This window comes from Bos taurus, chromosome 29 (assembly GCF_002263795.3).
Source record: "Bos taurus isolate L1 Dominette 01449 registration number 42190680 breed Hereford chromosome 29, ARS-UCD2.0, whole genome shotgun sequence".
In the NCBI taxonomy this organism is placed as follows: Eukaryota; Metazoa; Chordata; class Mammalia; order Artiodactyla; family Bovidae; genus Bos; species Bos taurus.
Genome location: NC_037356.1, coordinates 50,530,724 through 50,555,108, shown reverse-complemented (window position 1 = coordinate 50,555,108; position 24,385 = coordinate 50,530,724). Strand labels below are relative to the sequence as shown.

The window sequence follows — 24,385 nt, the reverse complement described above, 5'->3', positions numbered from 1 at the left end:
GGACTCTCATCTGTACTGCCTGGGGGAAGGGGCAGGTCCTCCTCCCACTCCACAGGCAGCATTCTGGGAAGGGCTTGATGTTCCTGGCTCCAGAACTGGTCCCAGGGGCCTAAAGGGAGGGTTATGTACCCAAAACAAGTCAGCTAGCGTGTGGAAATGGGAGCAGAGGTCTCCCTGCACTGGGGTGGCACAGCCTCATTCCCTCAGAAACGACCCGGACTCTGGCCTCCCCCAGAGCAGGCTGCAGGGACAGCCTTAGGCCCCTGGCTGAGCTCACAGTGTCCAGCTCCTCCTTGGTGGTCCACCCTGGTGACCCCCTGAGCTCTGCAGGCTGGCCTTGGGGGTCTGTTCCATTCCCACTGTGTTCCCCCTCATCTCCTGCTGTGTCCAGCAGCCTCCCCAAGGGCTCAGGCACCCCAATCCTGTGCTGCACCTCCATCCAAAGCATTCGGGGTTCTAAGTCAAACACCCTCACCCGCTGCCTTCCCTTTTCCCAGGACCCAGCTCCCCCCGGCCTCCTACCCAGGGCCCTTGAGTGTCTGTAGGGTGGGTGGCCCTGTGCCGTCCATGTTTCACCTTCTCAGTCCTTATTTGAACTTGTGGGAACACTCTCTCCCACTTCAGCCCAACCCCCTCCCCACGTGGGGCCAGCCTGGGCTGACTTTCCTCACTGCTCTACTGGTGCGGATTCCCATGCCAGGCACACATGCCAAGTACAGGTGGCTTGGAGCTGAGGACTGGTTGGCATGATGCCCGATGGCCCTGTCCTGGGGAGGCCCTGCTCTGGCTCTGCCTGGGCCTGATTGGGGAGCAGCCCTGGGCTGGGTCCTGAACTAAACTCCTGCCTGGGGAGCGAATGTCAAGGGTGACATGCACGCTGGCCACCTGTCTTCAGCATAGATAAGCCCCTTGTTTGGGAGGTGAAGTGAGGTGCCGGATGACCTGGTGGCTCAGCAGTAAAGAATCCCGCCAATGCAGGAGACATGGGTTTGAACCCTGAGTCCAGAAGTTCCCAAAAAGGAAATGGCAACCCACTCCAGTATTCTTGCCTGGGAACTCCCATGGACAGAGGAGCCTGGTGGGCTACAGTCCATGGAGTCAGAAAAGAGTCAGACAGGACTGAGCCAGTAAACAAGTGAGGTGCAGAGCTAGTTCTGGATACAAGTCAGGATAGCCCTGCCCTGCAATCCAGGAGAAAAATGCGGAAGGGGGTGGGAGGGTGATGTTACCAGCACCTGCCTGGGCAATTAGTTAGGGCGGGTCAGGGCTGGAGTCACCCCGGAGTAGACACCACAGCCTGAGGAGCTGGGACAGGAGGCCGATGGAAACCAACTTAGTGCCCAGGTAGAGTTGGCTGCGGGGCGGTCGGAGCTCGGCCGGGAGGTCTGGTGTGGGTCTGAGACGCCAATGTTCTCTCTGGGAATTGTGGTTTGCATGCAGCCCTGTGTGTTTACGGGTGATTCTGTGGATGAGTCTCGGTGGGTCCTTCAGGTCCCTGGCCCGCGGCGAGCTCCTCGGAGTCCCGGGCGGGCGGAGGCCTACGCCTGAGGGAGGCGAGATGCTGCCCGGACAGCAGGGCCCTCCGCTCCCGGGTGTCCAGCTCAGATGCCGACGTCCCGGGCCTGAGAGCGGCCATCCCCACTCCTCTGGGCCCCCGTCCGCCCCTTTCCGCCGTCCACGGTGGTGGGGGCGGGGAAGGCAGCAGGAGGTGGGGGACGTGGACTCCCGTCCGGGCCTGGCTACTGTCTTTGGCGGGGCCGCAGGTGCGGCGCTTCGGAGCCCAGGGGGCTGGACGGCGGGCGGGGCCTCAGTTTCGGGGCCGGGGCTCGGGGCGGGGTCTCCGGGTCCAGGTGGGCTTCCGGGGAGGGCAGGGCCCCTGGGGGGCGGGGCCTCGGAGCCGGGGGCGCGGCCGTTCCCCGCGCCCCCCGATAGGCCCGCGCGAGCCGGCTCCGCCCCGCCCCCTGCTAAAATCGCCGCCTCCGCGCAGAGTCCCCAGCTCCGCCGGCTGAGACCCCGAGCCACCGCCACCGAGGGGCCAGCCGGCCGGTGTAGCCCCGGCTCCAGAGCGAGCGGCGAGCGCGCGGCGCACAGGGCGGCCTGCGGAGCCCGGGAGCCCGGCGGGCCGCCGCGATGTTCCCCAAGGAGACGACGTGGAACATCTCGTTCGCGGGCTGCGGCTTCCTCGGCGTCTACCATATCGGCGTGGCCTCCTGCCTCCGCGAGCACGCGCCCTTCCTGGTGGCCAACGCCACGCACATCTACGGCGCCTCGGCCGGGGCGCTCACGGCCACGGCGTTGGTCACCGGGGCCTGCCTGGGTAAGAGGGCCGGGGGGGCTGGGCAGATGCCCCTCGCGAGGGTGGAGCGGCCCCTTCCGTCACCATGGGGAGGTGGGAGGGGGTCTCTACTCGGGACCCGGGCCGAGGGTCCAATTCCCGGCGCCAGCCAGGGGCGGGGCCTGCCTTGTTTTGCTCCGAGGGTGCCCGGGGATTGGGGTAGGGCCCGGTGCTGCCGCCTAGGGCCCGCCTGTCGGGCGCAAAGGTTGGGGGGCGGGCAGGAGCAGAGGAGTTATTTCATTGGAAAGAGAAAGTAGTTCGTGGGCGGGACCTCGAGAGACGGGGTGGGGTCTAGGCTGTCCGCCTGCCCCGGGCGTGTAAGACCGGGTGCCAGCGGTCACTGTGTCCTGGGGCTTCGGCATTCCAGACTGCCATGGCCCCGGGGCAAGGTATGGAGTTGGCCTCTGAGAGAGCGTCTGGTCACTGTGGCCTGGTGCCTCCCGAGGACTCTTGGAGGAGGACCCAGCAGGTCAGGCCTGGGCCTGGCCAACACAAGCTCTCCCCGGCTCTCTCGCTCCTGGCACACCGCCCACTTGTGGGTCTGGGTCCGCGGCTTTGCCCCCTCCATGGGGCCAGAGGCGCGTGGAGACTCTCAAGTCCCGGCGTCGGCTTCCTCCACCCGCACTCCTCCCTCCGGCGGCCCTTGCCAGTGATGTTTACGGCACACGGAGTTCTCCTGGAGGCAGCCAAAGTGACAGAGGGGTCATTAGCTTCTGGAATGCCCCGCCCAGCAGGAGCCTGTCCAGGGTTCTCCCCTGCCCCCTGCCGGTGACTTTTGCCCTGAGAGGTTGGGGTGGGAGGAGCAGACGGGAATTCACCCTGTGGCCAGGCCCTTTCCCCTCCAGGCGGCCTCCACCCAGTGCTCCTCAGACCCCCTGTTGGTCTCAGGACACCCCTAGGTCCGTGGTACCTTGTTGAGGACATGGCCCGCATGGTGCCTCCCCCCAACACATGCTCCCAAGAAAGCTTTCTCACAAGCGCCAGTGGTCTTGGGCAGCTGGAGCCTGCACCCTGCCTCATCCCTGACCCCAGTGGTGATCCCAGTGCCTCTGGGGCCTTCCTGCCCCGGCTACTCCTGGGCCCCTCGCACTCCGGCTTTGTCCCCAGCCAGTGCCCATGGCCCCCAGAGCTATGTTGAGGGGCTGCAATGGGATGCAAGCTGGTGTCATGCCCCCGGGTGGCATTAGGGTCTGTGGATCTGGATCTGGCCAAGTGGGTGAAGGCTGAGGCTGCTCAGAGTTGAGCCTGTGGCTTCTACCCTTCCTGGGGGGGGGGGGGGGGCTGGGTGCCAGGCCACGCCAGGCTCTGTGATTCATGGATCAGGGAGAGCATTGGGAAATACTGGGCAGAGGGCAGGCCATGGCCTCAGCTATCTGCCCTCCCAGGAGCCTCTCTCTTCCCAGGAACAGGTGGCAAAAGTCCCAGTTGTGGGCCAGGCCCCGTGGTGGACACGGAGACTCCTCCAGGGTGGATAGGGCTGGCTTGAGTCTGTGCCATGGTCCCTGGGCATGGAGCCCTGGCCTGACTCTTGGCCCTGCTGCTCCAGGTGAAGCTGGTGCCAACATCATCGAGGTGTCCAAGGAGGCCCGGAAGCGGTTCTTGGGCCCACTGCACCCTTCCTTCAACATGGTGAAGACCATCCGGGGCTGCCTGCTGAAGATTCTGCCTGCTGATTGCTATGAGTGTGCCAGCGGCCGCCTAGGCATCTCTCTGACCCGTGTCTCTGATGGCGAGAACGTCATTATAACCCACTTCAACTCCAAAGAGGAGCTTATCCAGGTGGGCCCCACGGGCCATACCAGGGTGCGGTAGGAACCCGAAGACCCCTGCTCACTGCCCCCTCTGTCCCTACCCCCAGGCCAATGTCTGCAGCACCTTCATCCCCGTGTACTGCGGCCTCATCCCCCCTTCCCTCCAGGGGGTGGTGAGTATCCCCTGGGCGCCCTGCCCGGGTGACAAGTCGGCTCCTGTGTGGGGGGTGGGATGAGTGCCCCCCAGCCCCGCCCTCCAGCCGGCCTGTCACCTCACTTCCCCAGAGTGCGGGGAGGAGCGCCATCTGTGTCCCCCGGACTGTGGCCTCACTTCCCCAGTTACTCAAGAGCTGGTGAGCTGGCGCGGATGAACATTTCCGGTGGTGTTCTCCCCAACCCCGCCGTCTGGCCATCTGTTCAGTGGCCAGTGCCCAGTGGGTGAAAGGCCCAGATGAAATGGCCCCGGGGGGGGGGGCATCAGCACCCCCTGCTGGGCCCTCCCCGTGTGACCCAGTGTCCCTGCCACAGCGCTACGTGGACGGTGGCATCTCAGACAACCTGCCGCTCTATGAGCTCAAGAACACCATCACGGTGTCCCCCTTCTCGGGCGAGAGTGACATCTGCCCGCAGGACAGCTCCACCAACATCCACGAGCTCCGAGTCACCAACACCAGCATCCAGTTCAACCTGCGCAACCTCTACCGCCTCTCCAAGGCCCTGTTCCCGCCCGAGCCCCTGGTGAGGCCGCCGTCACCGCCGGCTCGGGGGACACCTGCCTGGGGGCCTCTCCTGGCGATAGCCCGCAACTTGCCCAGCCTCTGTCCAACCTGGATCTGGCCCTGGATTCAAGTTTGCTTAGGGTGTGGTGGGGGGATGGTGCAGAGACCCCGTGGACCCCAGGGGGGCAGAAACAGGGTGTGTATGGCCCCCTGCCCCAGTTTACGCCTCCCCTGCCTCAGGTGCTTCGAGAGATGTGCAAACAGGGCTACAGGGATGGCCTCCGCTTCCTGCGGCGGAACGGTGCGCAGGCTGCCCAGGGCTGGGTGGGCTCTGCTTGGCCGTCCCCTGTGGGTCAGCCAGCCGCAGCCCCGCTGATGGCCTGTCGCGTCCTCCCCACCCAGGTCTCCTGAACCGGCCCAACCCCTTGCTGGCACTGCCCCCTAGCCAGCCCCCTGCCCCCGAGGATGCAGATGCAGAGGAGGGGGCAGTGGCCATGGAGAGGACTGGAGGGAAGGACCACCTGCCTCCGCCCAGGGAGGATCACATCCTGGAGCACCTGCCCTCAAGGCTCAATGAGGGTTCGTGGGGGAAGGGGGTCTGGGGGGAGGGGCGGAGGGGTCCTGGTCTCCGCCTCCCCTGCGGACCTGCCACCAACCGCCCTCCTGTACCCACAGCCCTGCTGGAGGCCTGCATGGAGCCCACGGACCTGCTGACCACACTCTCCAACATGCTGCCCGTGCGTCTGGCCATGGCCATGATGGTGCCCTACACTCTGCCCCTGGAGAGCGCGGTGTCCTTCACCATCCGGTGAGCAGCAGGGGCAGGCCCCCGGGACGGACTTGGGAGTCATTCCTGGGTGGTGGGCACAAAGACACAAGGAGAGAGAGAGACAGCTGGTTTAAGATGCTGCAGAGATGCCATGTCGGGCCCCAGAGCCAGGGCACAGACCGGGCCGGCCCGCCGCGGTCCCTGAGGCCATGCCTTGCACCCTGCCCCAGCTTGCTCGAGTGGCTGCCTGACGTCCCTGAGGACATCCGGTGGATGAAGGAGCAGACAGGCAGCATCTGCCAGTACCTGATGATACGCGCCAAGAGGAAGCTGGGCAACCACCTGCCCTCCAGGTGAGCCCCTCGACGCCGTGCCCACCCCGGCCCGCAGCCTCCCAGGCGACCCCCACGCAAGCCCACCCTCCCTCCATCCCGCTCTCCTGCAGGCTGTCGGGGCAGGTGGTGCTGCGCCGCGCCCGCTCGTTGCCCTCCGTGCCGCTGTCCTGCGCCGCCTACAGCGAGGTGCTGCCCAGCTGGATGCGCAACAGCCTGTCGCTGGGGGATGTACTGGCCAAATGGGAGGAGTGCCAGCGGCAACTGCTGCTCGGGCTCTTCTGCACCAACGTGGCCTTCCCGCCGGACGCCCTGCGCATGCGCGTCCCTGCCGGCCCGGCCCCCGAGCCCCCGCAGCACCCGCCCAGCTCGCCCCCTTGCTAAGGGCCCAGGGCCCTGGCCTTCCGGCCCTGGTGCTGAGGGCTGGCCCACGCCCGCCCCCCCAGGCCCCGCAGCGTCCCTGCCCCGTGAGGCGGGGCCCCAGGGCCAGCTGAGCTCCCCTCCGCAGCCCCTCTCCACCACCCTGCAGACTGAGGAGCTGGAGGCCCTCACGCTGCCCAAGGGGGCTTTGCGGTCCACCAGCCGCTCATTCGTTGCACAGAGGAGGGCCGGGTAGCCCTCCCAGCGTGGCCACAGGGACCCCCTGCCTGTGCCTTAACCCCCCCTTTGGGGCCCCGCCCTGGTGCTGGGCCAGCACGCTGGGGCCCCGCCCCTGCGGCCCCTGCCCGGCACCCCCGCCTGTGAGCGCGGTATTACTCCTGAGAACTTCGCACCTGCTCCGCCGGCTTCATTTTTCATGTTTCTGAAGAATGTGTGTGAATTATTTATTTTTGTCAAAGCAGATGTAATAAATGCCACAGCCCAGCCCTGCCTCTTTCACTTGTGTGCGGCTGCCTGCCCCGCCAATGTCGTGTCTCTGCAGCTTCAGGCCAGGGATTCCCGGGGTCCTGCATCCCTCTAGCCTGGCATTCAGGGCCTGCCAGCCAGCCCTGGGGCTCCCCCTCAAAGCACCGAGGGCTTCCTAGGCTGCCGCCCACTCCACTGGCTGGGACCCTTGGGCACAGCTTTCCAAGGGCCAATGGAAATATTTGGGACCAAGATCCTTGCAAAATAAAAACAGAACTGTTTAGTTTACAACTTCATGGTGTCCTGGGGGTGTGGGATGATTTCCCGGTTGGATGGCTGTGGAGGCTGAGGTTCCCCAGGTGAGCGCAGGGGAGAGGTGGGCGGTGGTGGGTGGAGGGGTATGGAGGGGGGATGCTCCACAGTGGGCGTTTGGCCCCAGGCTGGTGGGAGGTGTGGGTCTTGCCCCTGTCATCAGGAGCCTCCCCGCCCCCAACAGTGTACCCAGCCCCCTGCCCGAATATAGGATGGAGCAGGTGTGGTGAGGGGGGCTGGGTCTTGTGGGTGAGACATGCTCTGGAGGCCTCCTCTGCCCTGCCTGGGCAGTCTGAGGGGATGCGGCCAGCCCCCCTTGGTGACCACAAGGGCCCATGGGGCAAGGGGGGTTTCTGAGCGGAGCGGGGTGCTTGGCTGGCAGTCCAGAGCTGATTGCTGCTGGGGGTTTGCCCGCACCTGCCCTCCGTGCTTCCCCATGGCCGCAGCCCCCAGCCAACAATAACGGTCGGGCCGGGGCTGCGACCGGGAGAGCCGGCTCAGCAGGTCCCTGCGCGCCTGTGCCAGGGGCCACCCCTTGGTCTCAAGGTCCTGTCCTGTAGGCCCAGCCAGTTCTAGTTCAGCAGGATCCCTGGGGGAGCGGAGGCCTCCAGCCCCCAGCGCTGCCAGGAGGGCCCCGGGAGGCCAGCCCCTCCAGGTGGGTGCAGGGCCGGGCCGGGACCTGGGAGGGGGACCCCTGGGAAGAAGCTGGCATTTTCTCCCCCTGCAAGGACGTCACACACAGTCCCCACCCAGCACCTTCTGGCAACCCTCCCCCAACGGGAGCTACAGTCAGGGCTATGCCCCCAAGGAGGGTTTGGGGCGCCTGCTGAGACAGGAACCTCCTGCCAGCCCCCCCACCCAGTCACTCCCCCTCACACACACAGGCCTCTAAAGCACTGATTTAAATACCGTGTTGTAGTATACTACTTGTTTATTGTTTAAAAAAAATATGGGAAAGAATGTTGGAGAAGCATAGGGAAGAGAGGAAAGTCACGCCACTCCTAGAGATAACCGTTGAAAATATTTTGGTCTATTTCCTGCCTGGTTTTTCCTGCACGCTCTTCGGGGCCTGAAATCGAGATCCTGAGGACTGCCCCCCCTCCTTGGCCCTGTGCAGGAAGTGTCCCCGGGGTCGTCTCCACCCCACCAGGAGCTCAGGCTCGGACAGGACAGACCCTGGGGGTCGGGGGCTGCATGCAAGGGCGGGCGGGCTGAGTGCTGGGCTACAGGGCAGTGCTGAGAGGCGGGGACACGGCGGGGACGCGGGGACAGCGGCGGCGGCTCCGCCCGGCCGGCCCTGCCGGGGTCTCGGTACTGGCGGGTGGACAGCCCAGTGCGCGCAGGTGTGGCGGTGAAGCTCGCAGGTAGGCAGGCGCCTGGCAGGTACCCCCCACCCCACCCCCCAACCCCTGCCTGCGCTGGCCGCGTACCTCCACACCCGCCCCGCCAGGTCGCCACAGGGTTCATGGATCCCTGCATATCACGGCCAGGGACTCCGGTGCCCCTGGGGGCGCGCAGTGGCACGGGCAGGGCAGACTGGGGCCCCAGGGCGTGGGGGCTCAGGAGTCCTCCCCACTCTCCGCTCCGCGGCCGGGACACAGTGCAGCTTCCGGCTGGGATGGCCCTCGGGTCCCAGGGAGCCAGGGAGCCGCTGGTGGGGTGGAATGCCTGCGCTGGGCCGGGGGCGGTCGAGCCCGCGCTGGGGGAGTGGTCTCCGCCCACGTCCCCTCCTCCCGCCCTTCCTCAGACCCGCCCTCTTTATCGGTCGCCCCCCACCCCCGGGAATATGGGTGGGGGGGAGAATCACAGTCTTGGACTGAGGGGCGACGACCCCAGGGTCCCAGGTCGGGGGGTGATGCCACACTGGGGCTGGCTTCGGGAAATTCGGGGGTCAGGGCTTTGCGGGAACAAGAGGTGGTCTGATGAACGGGCAGGGCACCCCCTGGGAAGGAGGCCAGTGTGGCTGTGAGCACGGTGCCAGCAGGAAAGGCTGCTAGGCTAGACCCTGAGGTTCCCGACAAGGGCCTTGGAAGGCCTCGAGGCCCGGGCTGGACCCTGCACCTGCCCTCCGTGGGGCCCCAGGTCGGTGGGAGGGGCTGCGGGCAGGGAGGGCGGAGCCAGCCTGCCTGCCAGCTGGCCGGAGGCGGGGCCCAGGGTCGGCGCTGAGCAGCCAGGACCGCCTGGTACTCTCATTGGCCCGGCCTGGTCAGCCCCGTGCCCAGGTCGGCAATTCCAGGACCTGTTCAAGTCCTCTGCGGCTTACCATTCCCTCACCCAAGCCCTTGCCCCCTCTCGCGAGCCCCCACCTCATTTCAGTCACAAGATCTAGAGCAGCCCCCAGCCCGCCTCCCTTAATGCAGCCTCTCCTGCACCTGCTGGCTTCGAGGGTGGCCTTGAGCCTGCCTAGCTCCACCCAGGCCCCCGCCCGCCGGCCCCACTGCCTGAAATTGGGCCACACGCCCCCTGGCGGCCCCTCTGCCAAGCCCTCTCCCGCTTCCCATGGGGGCAGGGAGGCTCCTCTGCGCCCCACCTCTGGGTGCCCACCGCTCCCGCTTAGCCCTCGGCTGCCTTTGCCTCACACCCGCTTTGCCTGCCCTTCTCCTCTCTCCTCTTCTCTTCTCAGCTCTGCTCAGGCCACCCAAGGCTGAGCCCACCGCCATGGCCAGCGCCCCCGGGGCTGGGGAGGCCCAGGAGGAGGAGGGGTGGGAGCACGGCCGCACGTCGGGGCCCCTGGCCACGATGCTGGAGCAGGCCCAGGAGCTGTTCCTGCTGTGCGACAAGGAGGCCAAGGGCTTCATCACCCGGCACGACCTGCAGGTGAGCCCCCGCCCCCAGAAGCTGCCTGCCCCCGGGGCTGACCTTGGCCACTCAGCCCTGCCATCCGCCCTGCCAGGGCCTGCAGAGCGACCTGCCCCTCACGCCCGAGCAGCTGGAGGCTGTGTTTGAAAGCCTGGACCAGGCGCACACCGGCTTCCTCACCGCTCGGGAGTTCTGCCTCGGCCTGGGTGAGCCTGGGCCCTGAGCCCCACCCCCAGCCCACTGGCACGCGTGACTTGGGGCCCACAAGGTCGGCAGCCCACACCCCTCCGTGGCCTCCCTCCAGAGCACACACAAACACACGGAGAGCCCCCAAATGCGGCGGTGTGCTCACCGGCTACCACCCCTCTGCCCGAGCCTAACCCTAGTGAGGCTGGGAGCTAGGCGTGCCTCATTCTGGCCTGAGCCCAGCTGTCACCTCCCATTCCCAGGACGGGAGTCGGACCAGAGTCAGGAAGAAAAACAGGAAACCGGGCTCAGAGAAGGGCAGGATATGTGAGGGGGGCGGTGGGCTGAGCTGTGGGGGGTAACAGTCTCTTCCTCCCACGCCCTGCAGGCAAGTTCGTGGGCGCGGAGGCCACCGCGGGTGCTCTGCCCTCCCGGGCTCCAGAGGAGACCTTCGAGTCGGGCTGGTTGGATGTGCAAGGCGCTGGGGGCTCAGTGGAGGAGGACGAGGAGCTGCTCAGCTCGGCGCTGGAGCAGCTGGGGGTGGCCCGGGTCCTGGGCGAGTAAGTCGATGTTGGCCCGACCCCAGCACCCTCCACTGCTCGGTCCACCTGCGCAGGCCTGTCCAGGTCGCCTGCGTGCCTGTTCCCAGACAGGGACCCTCGGCCAGGCTGGGTCCGGCCCTCTCAGCTGCCACTACTGTGAGCCGGGCGTGATTTCCCACAGAATTTGCATTTCTGGAGTCAGCAGTCACGGCTGCACCCAGCACAGGCACAGCCCTGGGTACACAAGGACACAACCCCGCTTGTACACACCTCCTGCCAGGCCACGCGGAAGAGGGTGCCCTGCTTGTCCAAGGCCAGGGGGCCTCTGGGGCTCACCCTTCCGGGTGGGGGAGTCCTCCCTTCGGCTTCAGCCCCTACCCACCCACCCCAGGCAGCAGGCAATTCGGGCGCTCTGGACCCGGCTGCAGCGTGAGCGGCCCGAACTGCTGGGCTCCTTCGAGGACGTTCTGATGCGCGCGTCAGCCTGCCTGGAGGAGGCGGCCAGAGAGCGGGACGGCCTGGAGCACGCTCTGCGGAGGTGAGGGCTGGGAGGCCGGGTGCGGCCGGAGGGCCAGGCGGAGGGGCTCCTGGCTGCGGTGCTGGCAGGCTTTCAGCCGCCGTCTCACCCTCGGTTCCCCGCAGGCGGGAGAGCGAGCACCAGAGGGAAGTGCGGTGTCTGTACGAGGAGATGGAGCAGCAGCTGCGCGAGCAGCGCCAGCGCCTGCGGGGTCAGGTGGGCCCAGCCCGGGCGCGCGGGTCTCCGGGGGGCTGCCTTCTTGGACGGAACTGGTCCTACCCGCGCCCCTGCCGCCCGCGGGGGCTCAGGTGTCCCCGCGCGTCCTAGGGCCTCCCCCAGGAGGAGCGGAGAGGCCGCCTGGAACTGGAGCTGCAGAGTCGCGAGCAGGAGCTGGAGCGCGCGGGGCTGCGGCAGCGGGAGGTGAGCAGCCGCCGCGCGGAGGGATGCATGGAGGCCCAGCCCGGGCCCAAGCCCCGCCGTCCCCACGCACTCCCTGGCGACTTGAAGGGCTCTCTCCAGCCTCGACCCCCCCGCTCCCCCAGCTGGAACAACAGCTGCAGGCCCGGACCTCCGAGCAGCTGGAGGCGCAGGCGCAGAACGCACAGCTGTGGCTGGCCAACGAGGCGCTGCGGACGCAACTGGAGGGCGTGCAGGAGCAGCTCCGCAGACTGGAGGGCGACGCGCAGGGCCGCCGCGAGCAAGCCCAACGGTGCCGGGGGCGGGCCGGGCCCTCGGGGGCGGGCCCCGGGGAGGGGCGCGCCTGGAGCTCCGGGCTGCCGTCGCCCCCGGCTCCAGCCCCGCCTCTGGGGTCTCCGTGGGGCGGGTCCTCCAGGGGGCCGTGCGGCACCCCGAGGCGCCTTCCTGCATCCGCATCACCACCTCCGTCCTGCAGAGATGTGGTCGCGGTCTCGAGGAACATGCAGAAAGAGAAGCTCAGCCTCCTGCGGCAACTGGAGCTTCTCAGGTGCGTCCGGAAGGGGTCCGCGCCCCGCCGGCTTCCACCCAGCGCCCCCCACCGCCCCCCACCGCGAGGAAGCCCTTCCGTGCCCGCGTCCCCCACCCAGGCGTGCTTCCTCTTGAGACCCCCTCAGAGTCTGTGGACTGCTATTCCCCAGGGAGCTGAACACGCGGCTCCGAGACGAGAGGGACGTCTGTGAAGCCCAGAGGCTGGGTAGCAGCCGCAGGAAGGCTCTGAGCTCCGCCCCCCTGCTGGGCGCCCCCTGCTGCTGCTGTTGCAGTAGCTGGGCTCGCCCCCCAAGACGCGGCTCCGGCCACCTGCCCAGTGCCCGCTGACCAGCCCGAGTGACTCACTGGGCTTCACCTGGCTACTCAGAGAAGCCGCCCCTTGAAGGCGACTCGGCGTGACTGGGGGCTGCCTATCCAGGATGTGAGCTCTCCCCATTGAGCTCCCCGGCCTGCCTGACTTGCAGACATGAAGGAACTAACCTGGGGGGGTCAGGGACTCATGTCCCTTCCTGTGGTCCTCATTCTATCCCCAGCGCATCAAAACTAGCGGAAAACCCCCTCCTCCGAATAAAGTCCCCTGACTTCACCCTCCTCGGCCTCCTGTGTGTGTGGGAGCCGTAGCATTTGGACCAGGTGTCCATCGTCCTTGTGTGTCCACTGGACGTGTCCGCAAGCCCTCACCGTCCGCCAGAGTTGTAGGGACCAAGGGACTGAGGCCAGTCGGCCAGGAAGCAGTGGGCCGGGTTCTCTGACCGCCCCCAGCCTCCAGGGCCACCCCCTCCCCATGCCAGTCCTCACACAGCCCTGGGTTGGCTAGTTCAGCCCACTGGAGTCCTGAGTGGAGGAGCCGGAGGTGGGCCTAAGCTGTCCCCAGTGCCCCTCCGCCCTGCCAGCCCGAGCCTCGGGCAGGGAGCAGGGGACGAGGGCCGCCCACTGTCCCGGGAGAGCTGTCCCCACCGACGGCGCCGCCTCGAGCCGTCGGGCACTCCGCTCTAGATCCCCAGCGCAGCCGGTCGCAGCATCTGCCCTCGTTCCCGAACCTTTTCCCACCACTCCCAGGCGACACCCTCCTGTCCGGACCCTCTCACGCCGTGACCCGGGCCTCCCCTGCAAGCCGTCCTCCGCACGGCGCCCAGAGAGGCCCCTCTCTGCCCTTGACCGCACCTCTAGGCCCTCCCCCGGGCAGGCCCGCGTCCGTCCCGGGGACCCCCGCAGCCCCGCCCCGCCCCCGCCGCTCCTCCCGAGCGGGTGCCTCGGGCCGCAGCCCGCCTGGCCTCGGCCTCCTCGGGTGGCCCTCAGGCCGCCGCCGGGGCTGGTGCCCCGCCCGCGCGCGCCGAGCGCTGTCCGGACCCGCCTGCGTCGCCGGCCGGGGGCGGGGCCTGCGGGCTCGGGGCGGGGCCCGGGGCGGCACCTCGCGTCTAGGTCGCAGGCCCGGGCCGGCTGTGTCTTCTCTGCTCTCCCAGCCGCCGCTGCCGACCCCGCCGCCCGCCGCCCGCCGGACTCGGACGCGTGGCCGGTGAGTGCACCGCCGGGCACCGACGACCGGGAGAAGCTGCGCGCCTGGCGGCCCCGCAGGCTCCTACCGGGGGTAGACGAGTGCCCGGAGGCCCGGCGGGCCGAGGGTCCGCCGGGCGAGGGCAAGGCGCCTCCTTGGTCTCCGGACGGTCCTTGCGGCCCCCTCGGGCCGGGGGCTCCTCCCGAACACCCCACGCACTGCGCGAACACCGGTGCCCTCCTCTCCGCCGGTGCGAGTGGGCGGGCCGTGCGCCCCGCCTGGGCGTGGGGGTGGCGGCGGCGGTGACTTCATCGCGGTGACGCGCGAATTCCTCACCGGCCGGGCGGGAGCCGAGCTGGGAGTCCCCCACCTTGGGGCGTGGGCCGCTGACAGGCCCGGCTGGGCTTCGGGAGCCGGGGGTGGGGCGGCCGTGTCCAGGGCCTCGGGAGCTATTTCTGGCTGGCCCTTCCCTGGGGGCTCACCTCCTCCGGGCACTCCCGGAAAGGCGGCCCGCTCCTCAGCCCTTCGCCCAAGGGCGGGCCGTGCGGGTGGAGCCTGTGCCTGGAAACAGCCTTCCCAGGACCCCGGACCCCGGGACAGTCCCAGGTCCGCCGGCGCGGGGGGTCTGCACTTTTTCTTCTTCCCGGGCGGCAGTTACTGCCGCTTGGTGGGGGAAGGGCCAGTTACAGGCCAGGTGCCAAGGCTCAGACTAAGGGGCTTGGAGGAGGCGTGCGGCCCCTCCCAGGATCGGACTGTCCAGAAATGTCTTCTGCCCTGCCCCGCCCTAGCCCAGGCCAAAATACCGGGCCTGGCCGCTCCCTTCTCCGCGGGCGGGGGGCGGGGCGGACGCGCCAGCTCGCGGCCAGTACCTGGGTCAGCTACAAGGAGGGATGGTGGGATCCTGCCCATCCAGGTTGAGCCTGACCTGTGGCCTGTCCCTGGCCCTCTAGTGGAGCCTCTTCAGGCGGGAACTTCTGTCTACCTGCCCTACAGAGGAGCCATCCCACCAGCCAGGTGAGTGCTAGGCGCAGCAGCCAGAAGTCCAGCTCGGGGAGATGCTGTGTCTGTCTGGAAACAGGGCCCCAGGGCTCCTCTGCCCTCTGTGTCTCCACCCCGCTCATGCAGACACCCAGAAAGGAGAGGGTGGGGTGGCTCTGGGGAGGGGCACAGGCTGGAGCAACACTTCCCCCTGGGTCGGTGTGGCTGTCCCCCTTCAGGAAGGACCCCCAGGTCTGGGGGTGGCGCCTGCCAGCTCTGGCTGGAAGGAAGGCAGGCCGGCCCTTTATGAGGCCTAAGGGCCTTCTCCAAGGCCATAGGACTAAGTTAGAAAAGCACAGATCAGTCTACTTTTGAGCAGCTTCTGCCCCCCCCCCCACCCCCCCGCCCCAGCAGCCAGTAGGATCCTGCCACCCTGTGACGTGGGGCCCTGGGAATGTTTGGGGTGGGGTGGTGTGGGGGGCCTGTCTGAGCTCACCCGGGGTGCCTGCTGGGCCGTCCTACCTGGCTGCCTGCAGGGCTGAGTCAGCCCCTGGTGGTGGTTGGGGGTCCTCCATGCCTCTCCCAGTGCCCTGGGCGCTGGTCAGGGAAGCCGGGCCCCCCAGGCTTCAGCTGGGCTGCGGGCACCACGTCCGCCCTTGCTGCAGTGATGGCGAGGGCTGCCGTGCAGCCCTCCCGGGAGGGGTCCTGGTTCCCACAGACGCTCCCAGAATCGTCACCCAGGCAGGCGGTTGGCTTGGCCCCAACCTGGGCTGGACACGTGTCCCCCGCTCCTCTCCCCGCTGGCGTTTGGCTGTCCTCCTGGGCAGCCCGTCCCCCACCCACTGGCCCCAGGATGGGCGAGTTTGGGGAGAAGTCGACAACATGTGGCACCGTCTGCCTCAAGTACCTGCTCTTCACCTTCAACTGCTGTTTCTGGGTGAGCAGTGGGCACCCCCTTCCCCGACCTCGGAGGAGCCTTGCCGGGGGTCCACGCCCGGGGCCGGATGTGCTGACCGGTGTGCACTGCCCGCAGCTGGCTGGTCTGGCCGTCATGGCCGTGGGCATCTGGACGCTGGCCCTCAAGAGCGACTACATCAGCCTGCTGGCCTCGGGCACCTATCTGGCCACAGCCTACATCCTGGTGGTGGCGGGCATTGTTGTTATGGTGACCGGGGCACTGGGCTGCTGTGCCACCTTCAAGGAGCGGAGGAACCTGCTGCGTCTGGTCAGCAGGGCTTGCCGCACCGAGGGTGGGGGTGGGGCTCCCCGCCAGGCTGCCCGGGGTTGGTTCTGGGTTAGGAGGGCTTAGAAGGGAATGATGGGTGAGACTGCAGGACAGACAGACTCTGCTGTGCTCACCTGGGAGGGGCTCCTTGCCCACCTGTGGGTCCTCGTATCCCAGCTGGGCCAGCAGAGGGAAGACACCTGAGGAGGAGCACTGGGAGGCCTGGGGGTCCCCAGCCCTCACCTGCTGCCGGGGGCCCCCACTGTGTGGCCACTTGGCAGCTGAGGGCAGTGGCTGTGCTCTGTCACGCCTGGCGCTGGGCGTCCTCACGGAATGGGGGTGTCCGCGCCCCAGCCCACCTGAGTCCCTGCGCCTCCCCCAGTACTTCGGCCTGCTCCTCATCATCTTTCTGCTGGAGATCATTGCCGGGGCCCTGGCCTACATCTACTACCAGCAGGTGAGGGCTGGGACAGGCCGTGTGAGGGCGTGGGCGTGCACTTAGGGACACGGACACCCACGCGCTGGGCCACACACGCACAGGCCTGCCGTGTAGGGGCACACACGCGTGGGCTAGGAAGGACAAAGACGCACTAGGCTGCAGTGCGGAGCCTTGCGCCCTCAGGCCCTGGAGAGGGGGCGGGGCCACAGGTGGAGGGTGGGCCACAGGGACCGCCAGCCGGCCCTCCGCACCCGAGCTGCCTGCTTGGCTGAGGCAGGTGTCCAGGGAATCTGGAGTGCCTTCCCTGCCGCCGACCCTGCCCACGGCCATCTGGGTGACTCCCAGCCCCCTGGCCTACAACCACCCGTCTGAGCCAGCATCCAACGCCCATTCCCTGACCCCAGCCCTTCCCAGAGTCCTTCTGCATGCCCCCCCTCCCGGTCTACGCCCACTCCCACCCTGCCCCACCTCGGAGTCTTCGACCAAGGCTGCAGCTGTCCCTCCCTCACCCCAGCTGAACGCAGAACTCAAGGAGAACCTCAAGGACACCATGACCAGGCGGTACCACCAGCCGGGCCACGAGGGCGTGACCAGCGCTGTGGACAAGCTGCAGCAGGAGGTGGGTGGCTGGGAGGCGCGGGGCGGGGCCTCCTGGGCCTCTGCGGGAGCCCCGCCACAGGGCTGGGCCCGGGGCTCTGCCTGAGCTCTGTTCCTGCTGCAGTTTCACTGCTGCGGCAGCAACAACTCGAGAGACTGGCAGGACAGCGAGTGGATCCACTCGGGCGAGGCGGGCGGGCGAGTGGTCCCTGACAGCTGCTGCAAGACTGTGGTGCCCGGCTGTGGGCGGCGGGACCACGCCTCCAACATCTACAAAGTGGAGGTAGGCCGGTGGGGCCTGCTGAGCGGCCTGGGATGCTGGGTGGCCCCGTCCCCGAGGCGACTGGAGGACTCGCCACCTTCAGCAGCCCCTCCACCCCTGCAGGGCGGCTGCATCACCAAGCTGGAGACCTTCATCCAGGAGCACCTGAGGATCATCGGGGCCGTGGGCCTGGGCATTGCCTGTGTACAGGTGTGTGTGTGTGGGGGGGTGCTGGGCATGGCCCGTGTGCAGGTGTGTGTGGGCTGGGCATCGCCTGTGTGCAGGTGTGTGTGGGGGGCTGGGCATCGCCCGTGTGCAGGTGTGGTGTCGGGGGGGCTGGGTATCACTCGTGTGCAGGTGTGTGTGGGGGGCTGGGCATCGCCCGTGTGCAGGTGTGGTGTGCATGGGGGGCTGGGCATCACCCGTGTACGGTGTGTGTGGGGGGCTGGGCATCGCCCATGTGCAGGTGTGTGGTGGGGGCTGTACCTCGCCCGTGTGCGGTGTGTTGCGGGGGCTGTGCATCACCCGTGTGCAGGTGTGTGGGAGGAGCTGGGTATCGCCAGTGTACAGATGTGGTGTGCATGGGGGGCTGGGCATCACCCGTGTGCAGGTTTGTGGGGGGCTGGGCCTCGCCCGTGTGCCATGTGTGTTGCGGGCCGGGGCTGACGTGCTCTTGCTGGCCCTGTGCTCAGGTGTTCGGGATGCTCTTCACCTGCTGCCTGTACAAGAGCCTGAAGCTGGAGCACTACTGAGTGTGTCCACGGGCACCCGCCCTCCGTGCGCTGCAGCTTCTCACCATGCGTTGACTACTGACACTCCTGAGAGCCAGAGTGCTGCGGTCCAGGCGGCGACTCTGCCCCGTCCCCTACCGGGGAGACTATTCTGCTGCCTGGACCCCCACTGTGCCATCACCGTGCCCTCTGGGAACCCCCAAGCCCAGAGGCAGCTTCAAGTGCCTTTAGCTACACACCAAAGTCCCAAGACCTAAGGTCAGCCCCACCTATCTGCTGGGCTGGGGGTTACCCCCTCCTACCACCGTCTCCTTTGGTCTGAGATCGTGGCCTTGGGGTGCTCCCTGAGGCCTGTGCCAGTTGGGACAGAAATGGGCTGGTGCGGGGAGCTGGGCAGCAGCAGGTGAGGAGGCCCCAGGTGCCTCCCCCAGGCCCCCCGGGTACTGGGCCTCCTCCTCAACCAGGGAAGAGCCCTCCGGGCTGGGCCTCGGCCGCTCCCCCGCTGACCGCCGTCTGCAGCCTCGTACTGACTAGGTCACCGCTGTCACACTCCCCCAGAGGCAGGACCCTGAGGGTTATAGTCACTGCTGTAGTCCATGCCTAGGACTGCTCTTGCTACTTGATAGGTGCTCAATAAACATCTGTGGAATGGATGGCTGAGATGACTTCACTGACAGAGGGAGTTCTGGTCTCCAAGGGCTGTCACATTGGCAGAGTGAACAGACCCACCCCCAGGGCCGCAAGAGGCGGACATGGGGCTCCATGGGACAGAGGCTGGGCCAGCTGCAGACAGGCCCCGCAGGAGCTCAGCTACTCCCTGGATGCAGGTCTGGTGATGCGGCAGAGCCCCGAGGGAGCGGGTGACTGGACCGCTTGCGGTTTCCAAAGGCCTGTCTGGCCACCGCACAGGGACCAGGGACCAGAGTGGGGGTCTTGGGAGCGAGTCAGCTGGGGTCTGGCAGGACGTCTGCCGGCAGGGCGGGGCCAGAGAAGGGTGCTGGGCCTGGTCTCTGCAGAGACCACCCATCAGACGCCTGGGCAGGTGGCCTCAGGAAGGCTGCCTCCCTCCTGCCCTGAGCTGCTGGAGGCACCAGGGCCTGCCTGAGCCCCGCCAAAGTGACAGCTTCTGGTTTGAAGCCTCAGCCTGAGCTGGACCGGGATGAGCTGCCCCCACCCCTGCCCCCGCCAGACAGCTCTCTAGTTGGTCTTCAGGGCAACGCACTTAACGCCTGGGCACCGAGAGCCCGTTCAGAACAGATGCCCAGGAGAGCTGCCTCGGGGGACCCCCCACCTACTGTGGGGTCTCGGGGCTGGCCACAGAGGCGCGTGCCCTCTGGAGCGGAGCTGCCTGCCTGCCTCGGGTGGAGCCTGCAAGCTTCTGGCGGCAGCACGTTCAGGACGCGCAGCTGTGACCACAGGGGCACGGCACGCGGAGCTCAGCAAGTCTGGTGCTTTAGATACTGGGGGAGGGGGTGGGAACCTCTGTTCTCGGCCGAAGGGCACCCAGCACGGCGCCGTGGGACGCCGGCGCTCCCACCTCAAGCACTCGTGACATCTGTGCCTTCTGTGGGGCCAAGTGCGCCCACAGAGGAAGGAAGCCCCGTGCCGAGCTCTGCTGTGTGGAAGGCCTGCCCTCCTCCTGGGCCGTGAGGGCCTCGGGTACCTGCGAGTGGCCTCATGCACCAAGCAGAACCCAGGAACCGGCGGGGCAGCCCACAAAGCCAGACCAACTGTTAGGACCTCCTGGCTGTCCTCAGAAACATTTATTAGACAGTTCTTTCCAGAGAGAAAGACCCACGCCAACAGAGCCATGGGCGGGCGTGGCTTCCAGCGCCCCACACCCCAGGGGAACAAGCCGTGGGCGAGACACTGCCTGCCACATCGCGGGGTCACTTCTCCAAGGGTGCGTAGTTGAGCAGCTTCTCGATCAGGTCCACGTGGGCAAGCAGCATGCGGCGGCAGCAGTAGCGCTTCAGGCCCAGCGCATCCAGGGCGTCCCTGCAGGTGGGGAGAAACCTGGTTGCAGCCTGCTCCTCCTGGCAGACAGAGGGCCTCGCCCGGCGGAAGCAGCCCCCTCGCCCCTCCCAGAGACGTGGCTCCAGTCACCCTCAAAGCCTCCTGTGTGCGGGCACCAGCGTAGCACCCAGACCTGGCCTGGGGCATCTCGGGGCGGAGTCTGGGGCAGGCTGCCAGCCCCACGCCCAAGGTAAGAGGAACCCAAGTAAGAGGGTAGGTGTTGCAAGAGGACATCAGAGGACAGACACACTGCAACCATACACACAGAAAACTAGTCAATCTAATCACACTAGGACCACAGCCTTGTCTAACTCAATGAAGCTAAGCCATGCCCGTGGGACAACCCAAGATGGGTGGGTCATGGTGGAGAGATCTGACAGAATGTGCTCCACTGGAGAAGGGAATGGCAAACCAGTATTCTTGCCTTGAGAACCCCATGAACAGTATAAAAAGGCAAAATGATAGGATACCGAAAGAGATACTCCCCAGGTCAGTAGGTGCCCAATATGCTACTGGAGATCAGTGGAGAAACAACTCCAGAAAGAATGAAGGGATGGAGCCAAAGCAAAAACAATACCCAGCTGTGGATGTGACTGGTGATAGAAGCAAGGTCCGATGCTGTAAAGAGCAATATTGCATAGGAACCTGGAATGTCAGGTCCATGAATCAAGGCAAATTGGAAGCGGTCAAACAAGAGATGGCAAGAGTGAATGTCGACATTCTAGGAATCAGCGAACTCAAATGGACTGGAATGGGTGAATTTAACTCAGATGACCATTATATCTACTACTGCGGGCAGGAATCCCTCAGAAGAAATGGAGTAGCCATCATGGTCAACAAGAGTCCGAAATGCAGTACTTGGATGCAATCTCAAAAATGACAGAATGATCTCTATTCGTTTCCAAGGCAAACCATGCAATATCACAGTAATCCAAGTCTATGCCCCAACCAGTAACACTGAAGAAGCTCAAGTTGAACGGTTCTATGAAGACCTACAAGACCTTTTAGAATTAACACCCAAAAAAGATGTCCTTTTCATTACAGGGGACTGGAACACAAAAGTAGGAAGTCAAGAAACACCTGAAGTAACAGGCAAATTTGGCCTTGGAATACGGAATGAAGCAGGGCAAAGACTAATAGAGTTTTACCAAGAAAATGTACTGGTCATAACAAACACCCTCTCCCAACAACACAAGAGAAGACTATACATGGACATCACCAGATGGTCAACACCAAAATCAGATTGATTATATTCTTTGCAGCCAAAGATGGAGAAACTCTATACAATCAGCAAAAACAAGACCAGGAGCTGACTGTGGCTCAGATCATGAACTCCTTATTGCCAAATTCAGACTCAAATTGAAGAAAGTAGGGAAAACCAGTAGACCATTCAGGTATGACCTGAATCAAATCCCTTATGATTATACAGTGGAAATGAGAAATAGATTTAAAGGCCTAGATCTGATAGATAGAGTGCCTGATAAGCTATGGAATGAGGTTCGTGACATTGTACAGGAGACAGGGATCAAGACCATCCCCATGGAAAAAAAATGCAAAAAAGCAAAATGGCTGTCTGGGGAGGCCTTACAAATAGCTGTGAAAAGAAGAGAAGCGAAAAGCAAAGGAGAAAAGGAAAGATATAAACATCTGAATGCAGAGTTCCAAAGAACAGCAAGAAGAGATAAGAAAGCCTTCCTCAGCGATCAATGCAAAGAAATAGAGGAAAACAACAGAATGGGAAAGACTAGGGATCTCTTCAAGAAAATCAGAGATACCAAGGGGACATTTCATGCAAAGATAGGTTCGATAAAGGACAGAAATAGTTGGACATAACAGAAGCAGAAGATATTAGGAAGAGGTGGCAAGAATACACAGAAAAACTGTACAAAAAAGATCTTCACGACCCAGATAATCACGATGGTGTGATCACTGACCTAGAGCCAGACATCCTAGAATGTGAAGTCAAGTGGGCCTTAGAAAGCATCACTACGAACAAAGCTAGTGGAGGTGATAGAATTCCAGTTGAGCTATTCCAAATTCTGAAAGACGATGCTGTCAAAGTGCCGCACTCAATATGCCAGCAAATTTGGAAAACTCAGCAGTGGCCACAGGACTGGAAAAGGTCAGTTTTCATTCCAATCCCAAAGAAAGGCAATGCCAAAGAATGTTCAAACTACTGCACGATTGCACTCATCTCACACGCTAGTAAAGTAATGCTCAAAATTCTCCAAGCCAGGCTTCAGCAAAATGTGAACCGTGAACTTCCTGATGTTCAAGCTGGTTTTAGAAAAGGCAGAGGAACCAGAGATCAAATTGCCAACATCCACTGGATCATGGAAAAAGCAAGAGTTCCAGAAAAACATCTATTTCTGCTTTATTGACTATGCCAAAGCCTTTGACTGTGTGGATCACAATAAACTGTGGAAAATTCTGAAAGAGATGGGAATACCAGACCACCTGATCTGCCTCTTGAGAAATCTGTATGCAGGTCAGGAAGCAACAGTTAGAACTGGACATGGAACAACAGACTGGATCCAAATAGGAGAAGGAGTACGTCAAGGCTGTATATTGTCACCCTGTTTATTTAACTTATATGCAGAGTACATCATGAGAAACGCTGGACTGGAAGAAACACAAGCTGGAATCAAGATTGCCGGGAGAAATATCAATAACCTCAAATATGCAGATGACACCACCCTTATGGCAGAAAGTGAAGAGGAATTAAAAAGCCTCTTGACGAAGGTGAAAGTGGAGAGTGAAAAAATTGGCTTAAAGCTCAACATTCAGAAAACGAAGATCATGGCATCCCGTCCCATCACTTCATGGGAAATAGATGGAGAAACAGTGGAAACAGTGTCAGACTTTATTTTTATGGGCTCCAAAATCAGTGCAGATGGTGACTGCAGCCATGAAATTAAAAGACGCTTACTCCTTGGAAGGAAAGTTATGACCAACCTAGATAGGATGTTCAAAAGCAAAGACATTACTTTGCCAACAAAGATCTGTCTAGTCAAGGCTATGGTTTTTCCTGTGGTCATGTATGGATGTGAGAGTTGGACTGTGAAGAAAGCTGAGCGCCAAAGAATTGATGCTTTTGAACTGTGGTGTTGGAGAAAGAGTCCCTTGGACTGCAAGGAGATCCAACCAGTCCATTCTGAAGGAGATCAGCCCTGGGATTTCTTCGGAAGGAATGATGCTGAAGCTGAAACTCCAGTACTTTGGCCACCTCATGTGAAGAGTTGACTCATTGGAAAAGACTCTGATGCTGGGAGGGATTGGGGGCAGGAGGAGAAGGGGACGACAGAGGATGAGATGGCTGGATGGCATCACTGACTCGATGGACGTGAGTCTGGGTGAACTCCGGGAGTTGGTGATGGACAGGGAGGCCTGGCGTGCTGCGATTCATGGGGTCGCAAAGAGTCAGACACGACTGAGTGACTGATCTGATCTGATCTGTCGTCATTCCAGCAGCCTCCCTGGAGCCTGGTGCAAATGCTAAGGCCGTCTGGTGCTTCCCAGTCCACCCAACCAGCTGCACTGAGAACCCCGCCTGGCTGGCATGCTCCAGGTCCCCGAGGTTCACATTTTGATAAAGATGGGGCTGTCCACACAAGGACCAAATTAAGACTCTCATCTAGGGTAAACTCAGACAAGTAAGGCGGTAACTGCAGTGCCAAGGGGCAAACACGGAAAAGAGACCGCACAAAAGCCTGATGATGAGGGCTATGTGATCAGAAGCTTGTCCGATGTCCTAAAAAAGCCAGTGAGTCTGCAGGACACGGTTTGTTGTTCAGTCGCTCAGTCGTGTCCGTGACCCCATGGACCGCAGCACGATAAGCTCCTCTGTTCTCCACTATCTCTCAGAGTTGGCTTAAATTCCTGTCCATTGAGTTGATAATGCTACCTAACTATGTCCTCCTCTGCCGCTCCCTTCTCCTTTTCCCTGCAACCTTTCCCACCATCAATGTCTTTGAGGACACAGGGATGGGCCTCATAGCAGGGAGACCTTAGGGAGCTGATGAACAGAGGTGGCCAGGGGCCTATTTGCGGTGGAGGCGTGGAGCCAGGATACTCGAGTCCCCAGACACCAGCGCTTGACAACCAGCTCCCCTCTTCTGCCTGAACTGCGGGGTGGGAGACGCTTTCCTGAGAGCAGGTCTGCAGAACAGGGCTGGCAAAGGCTCGGGGAATAAAAGTCTTGCCAGGGTCACCTGGGATCTGATGAACGTCCCTTGCCCCTGACCTGGAGACCGAGACCCCTGAGTGCCGCCTCAAGACCCCAACCCCTCAAGCCTGGATCCTCGACACCCGCCCGAGACGCCGACGCCGCAGGCCGGGCCCCCCACCCGCCACCCCGGGCCCCGCAGACCGGCGGCCGGGAGCGCGCCGCTCACCCCTCGGTGTACTCGGCCTGCAGCAGGCCCAGGTAGGCCTCCCACTTGTTGCCGACGATCTTGCCACACGTGAAGCAGCGAACAGGGATGATCATGGCGGCGGCGCGGGAGCCAGAAGCTTCCGGTCCGGCGGCCCGACGCCCGGATCCCCCGGCGCTTCCGCCCCGGCGCGCC

At 64.0% G+C, this 24,385-nt stretch overlaps 5 protein-coding genes across 20 annotated transcripts; 4 read left to right on the top strand and 1 right to left on the bottom strand.

The window, feature by feature from the left end:
- The first annotated feature begins 1,993 nt into the window (after positions 1 to 1,993).
- PNPLA2 (patatin like phospholipase domain containing 2) lies at positions 1,994 to 6,770 on the top strand. Its single transcript, NM_001046005.2, is given in 9 exon segments — positions 1,994 to 2,317; positions 3,882 to 4,114; positions 4,194 to 4,259; positions 4,615 to 4,824; positions 5,046 to 5,106; positions 5,208 to 5,384; positions 5,481 to 5,613; positions 5,805 to 5,927; positions 6,020 to 6,770. Coding segments are annotated over 9 exon segments (1,461 nt in total). The 5' UTR covers positions 1,994 to 2,130; the 3' UTR covers positions 6,291 to 6,770.
- Positions 6,771 to 7,638: 868 nt separating this feature from the next.
- CRACR2B (calcium release activated channel regulator 2B) lies at positions 7,639 to 12,665 on the top strand. Of its 4 annotated transcripts, none has more exons than XM_024987624.2 (10): positions 7,639 to 7,719; positions 9,688 to 9,881; positions 9,958 to 10,069; positions 10,438 to 10,609; positions 10,983 to 11,129; positions 11,234 to 11,324; positions 11,436 to 11,528; positions 11,651 to 11,817; positions 12,001 to 12,072; positions 12,224 to 12,665. In XM_024987624.2, the coding sequence occupies exons 2-10, from the start codon at positions 9,723 to 9,725 to the stop codon at positions 12,399 to 12,401; spliced, it is 1,191 nt and encodes a 396-aa protein (XP_024843392.1). In that variant the 5' UTR covers positions 7,639 to 7,719; positions 9,688 to 9,722; the 3' UTR covers positions 12,402 to 12,665. The 4 variants fall into 4 exon arrangements, with proteins under 4 accessions (XP_024843392.1, XP_024843393.1, XP_024843391.1 ...); XM_024987625.2 differs by having other exon boundaries at positions 7,639 to 8,428; XM_024987623.2 differs by lacking the exon at positions 7,639 to 7,719 and having other exon boundaries at positions 8,496 to 9,881; positions 11,417 to 11,528.
- Positions 12,666 to 12,858: 193 nt separating this feature from the next.
- On the top strand, positions 12,859 to 14,968 carry LOC112444888 (basic proline-rich protein). The gene is made up of 6 exons (XM_024987520.1): positions 12,859 to 12,882; positions 13,261 to 13,819; positions 14,091 to 14,236; positions 14,358 to 14,442; positions 14,520 to 14,583; positions 14,959 to 14,968. Exons 1-6 carry the CDS (start codon positions 12,859 to 12,861, stop codon positions 14,966 to 14,968), a joined length of 888 nt encoding a protein of 295 aa, XP_024843288.1.
- Positions 13,491 to 18,454, top strand: CD151 (CD151 molecule). Of its 13 annotated transcripts, none has more exons than XM_005227357.5 (9): positions 13,491 to 13,590; positions 14,520 to 14,583; positions 15,375 to 15,484; positions 15,581 to 15,772; positions 16,155 to 16,229; positions 16,726 to 16,830; positions 16,933 to 17,091; positions 17,194 to 17,280; positions 17,763 to 18,454. In XM_005227357.5, exons 3-9 carry the CDS (start codon positions 15,401 to 15,403, stop codon positions 17,820 to 17,822), a joined length of 762 nt encoding a protein of 253 aa, XP_005227414.1. In that variant the 5' UTR covers positions 13,491 to 13,590; positions 14,520 to 14,583; positions 15,375 to 15,400; the 3' UTR covers positions 17,823 to 18,454. The 13 variants fall into 13 exon arrangements, with proteins under 13 accessions (XP_005227414.1, XP_005227412.1, XP_005227416.1 ...); XM_005227355.5 differs by having other exon boundaries at positions 15,266 to 15,484; XM_005227359.5 differs by having other exon boundaries at positions 15,236 to 15,484.
- A 1,091-nt stretch (positions 18,455 to 19,545) lies between these two features.
- POLR2L (RNA polymerase II, I and III subunit L) lies at positions 19,546 to 24,333 on the bottom strand. Its single transcript, NM_001113726.1, is given in 2 exon segments — positions 19,546 to 19,799; positions 24,212 to 24,333. Coding segments are annotated over 2 exon segments (204 nt in total). The 5' UTR covers positions 24,307 to 24,333; the 3' UTR covers positions 19,546 to 19,690.
- Between the last annotated feature and the right edge of the window lie 52 nt (positions 24,334 to 24,385).

Coding starts and splice junctions, on each gene's coding strand:
- CRACR2B (XM_010821289.3), top strand. CDS start 9,564: ATGGGGGCAGGGAGGCTCCTCTGCGCCCCACCTCTGGGTGCCCACCGC. Junction 10,610..10,982: donor GTGGCCCGGGTCCTGGGCGA/GTAAGTCGATGT, acceptor CACCCACCCCAG/GCAGCAGGCAATTCGGGCGC. Junction 11,818..12,000: donor CGCCGCGAGCAAGCCCAACG/GTGCCGGGGGCG, acceptor TCCGTCCTGCAG/AGATGTGGTCGCGGTCTCGA.
- CD151 (XM_015461350.3), top strand. CDS start 15,215: ATGGCGAGGGCTGCCGTGCAGCCCTCCCGGGAGGGGTCCTGGTTCCCA. Junction 16,230..16,725: donor CCTACATCTACTACCAGCAG/GTGAGGGCTGGG, acceptor CCCTCACCCCAG/CTGAACGCAGAACTCAAGGA. Junction 17,092..17,193: donor CCAACATCTACAAAGTGGAG/GTAGGCCGGTGG, acceptor CCACCCCTGCAG/GGCGGCTGCATCACCAAGCT.
- LOC112444888 (XM_024987520.1), top strand. CDS start 12,859: ATGCCAGTCCTCACACAGCCCTGG. Junction 12,883..13,260: donor CAGTCCTCACACAGCCCTGG/GTTGGCTAGTTC, acceptor TCCCCCGGGCAG/GCCCGCGTCCGTCCCGGGGA. Junction 14,443..14,519: donor AGCTCGCGGCCAGTACCTGG/GTCAGCTACAAG, acceptor CTGGCCCTCTAG/TGGAGCCTCTTCAGGCGGGA.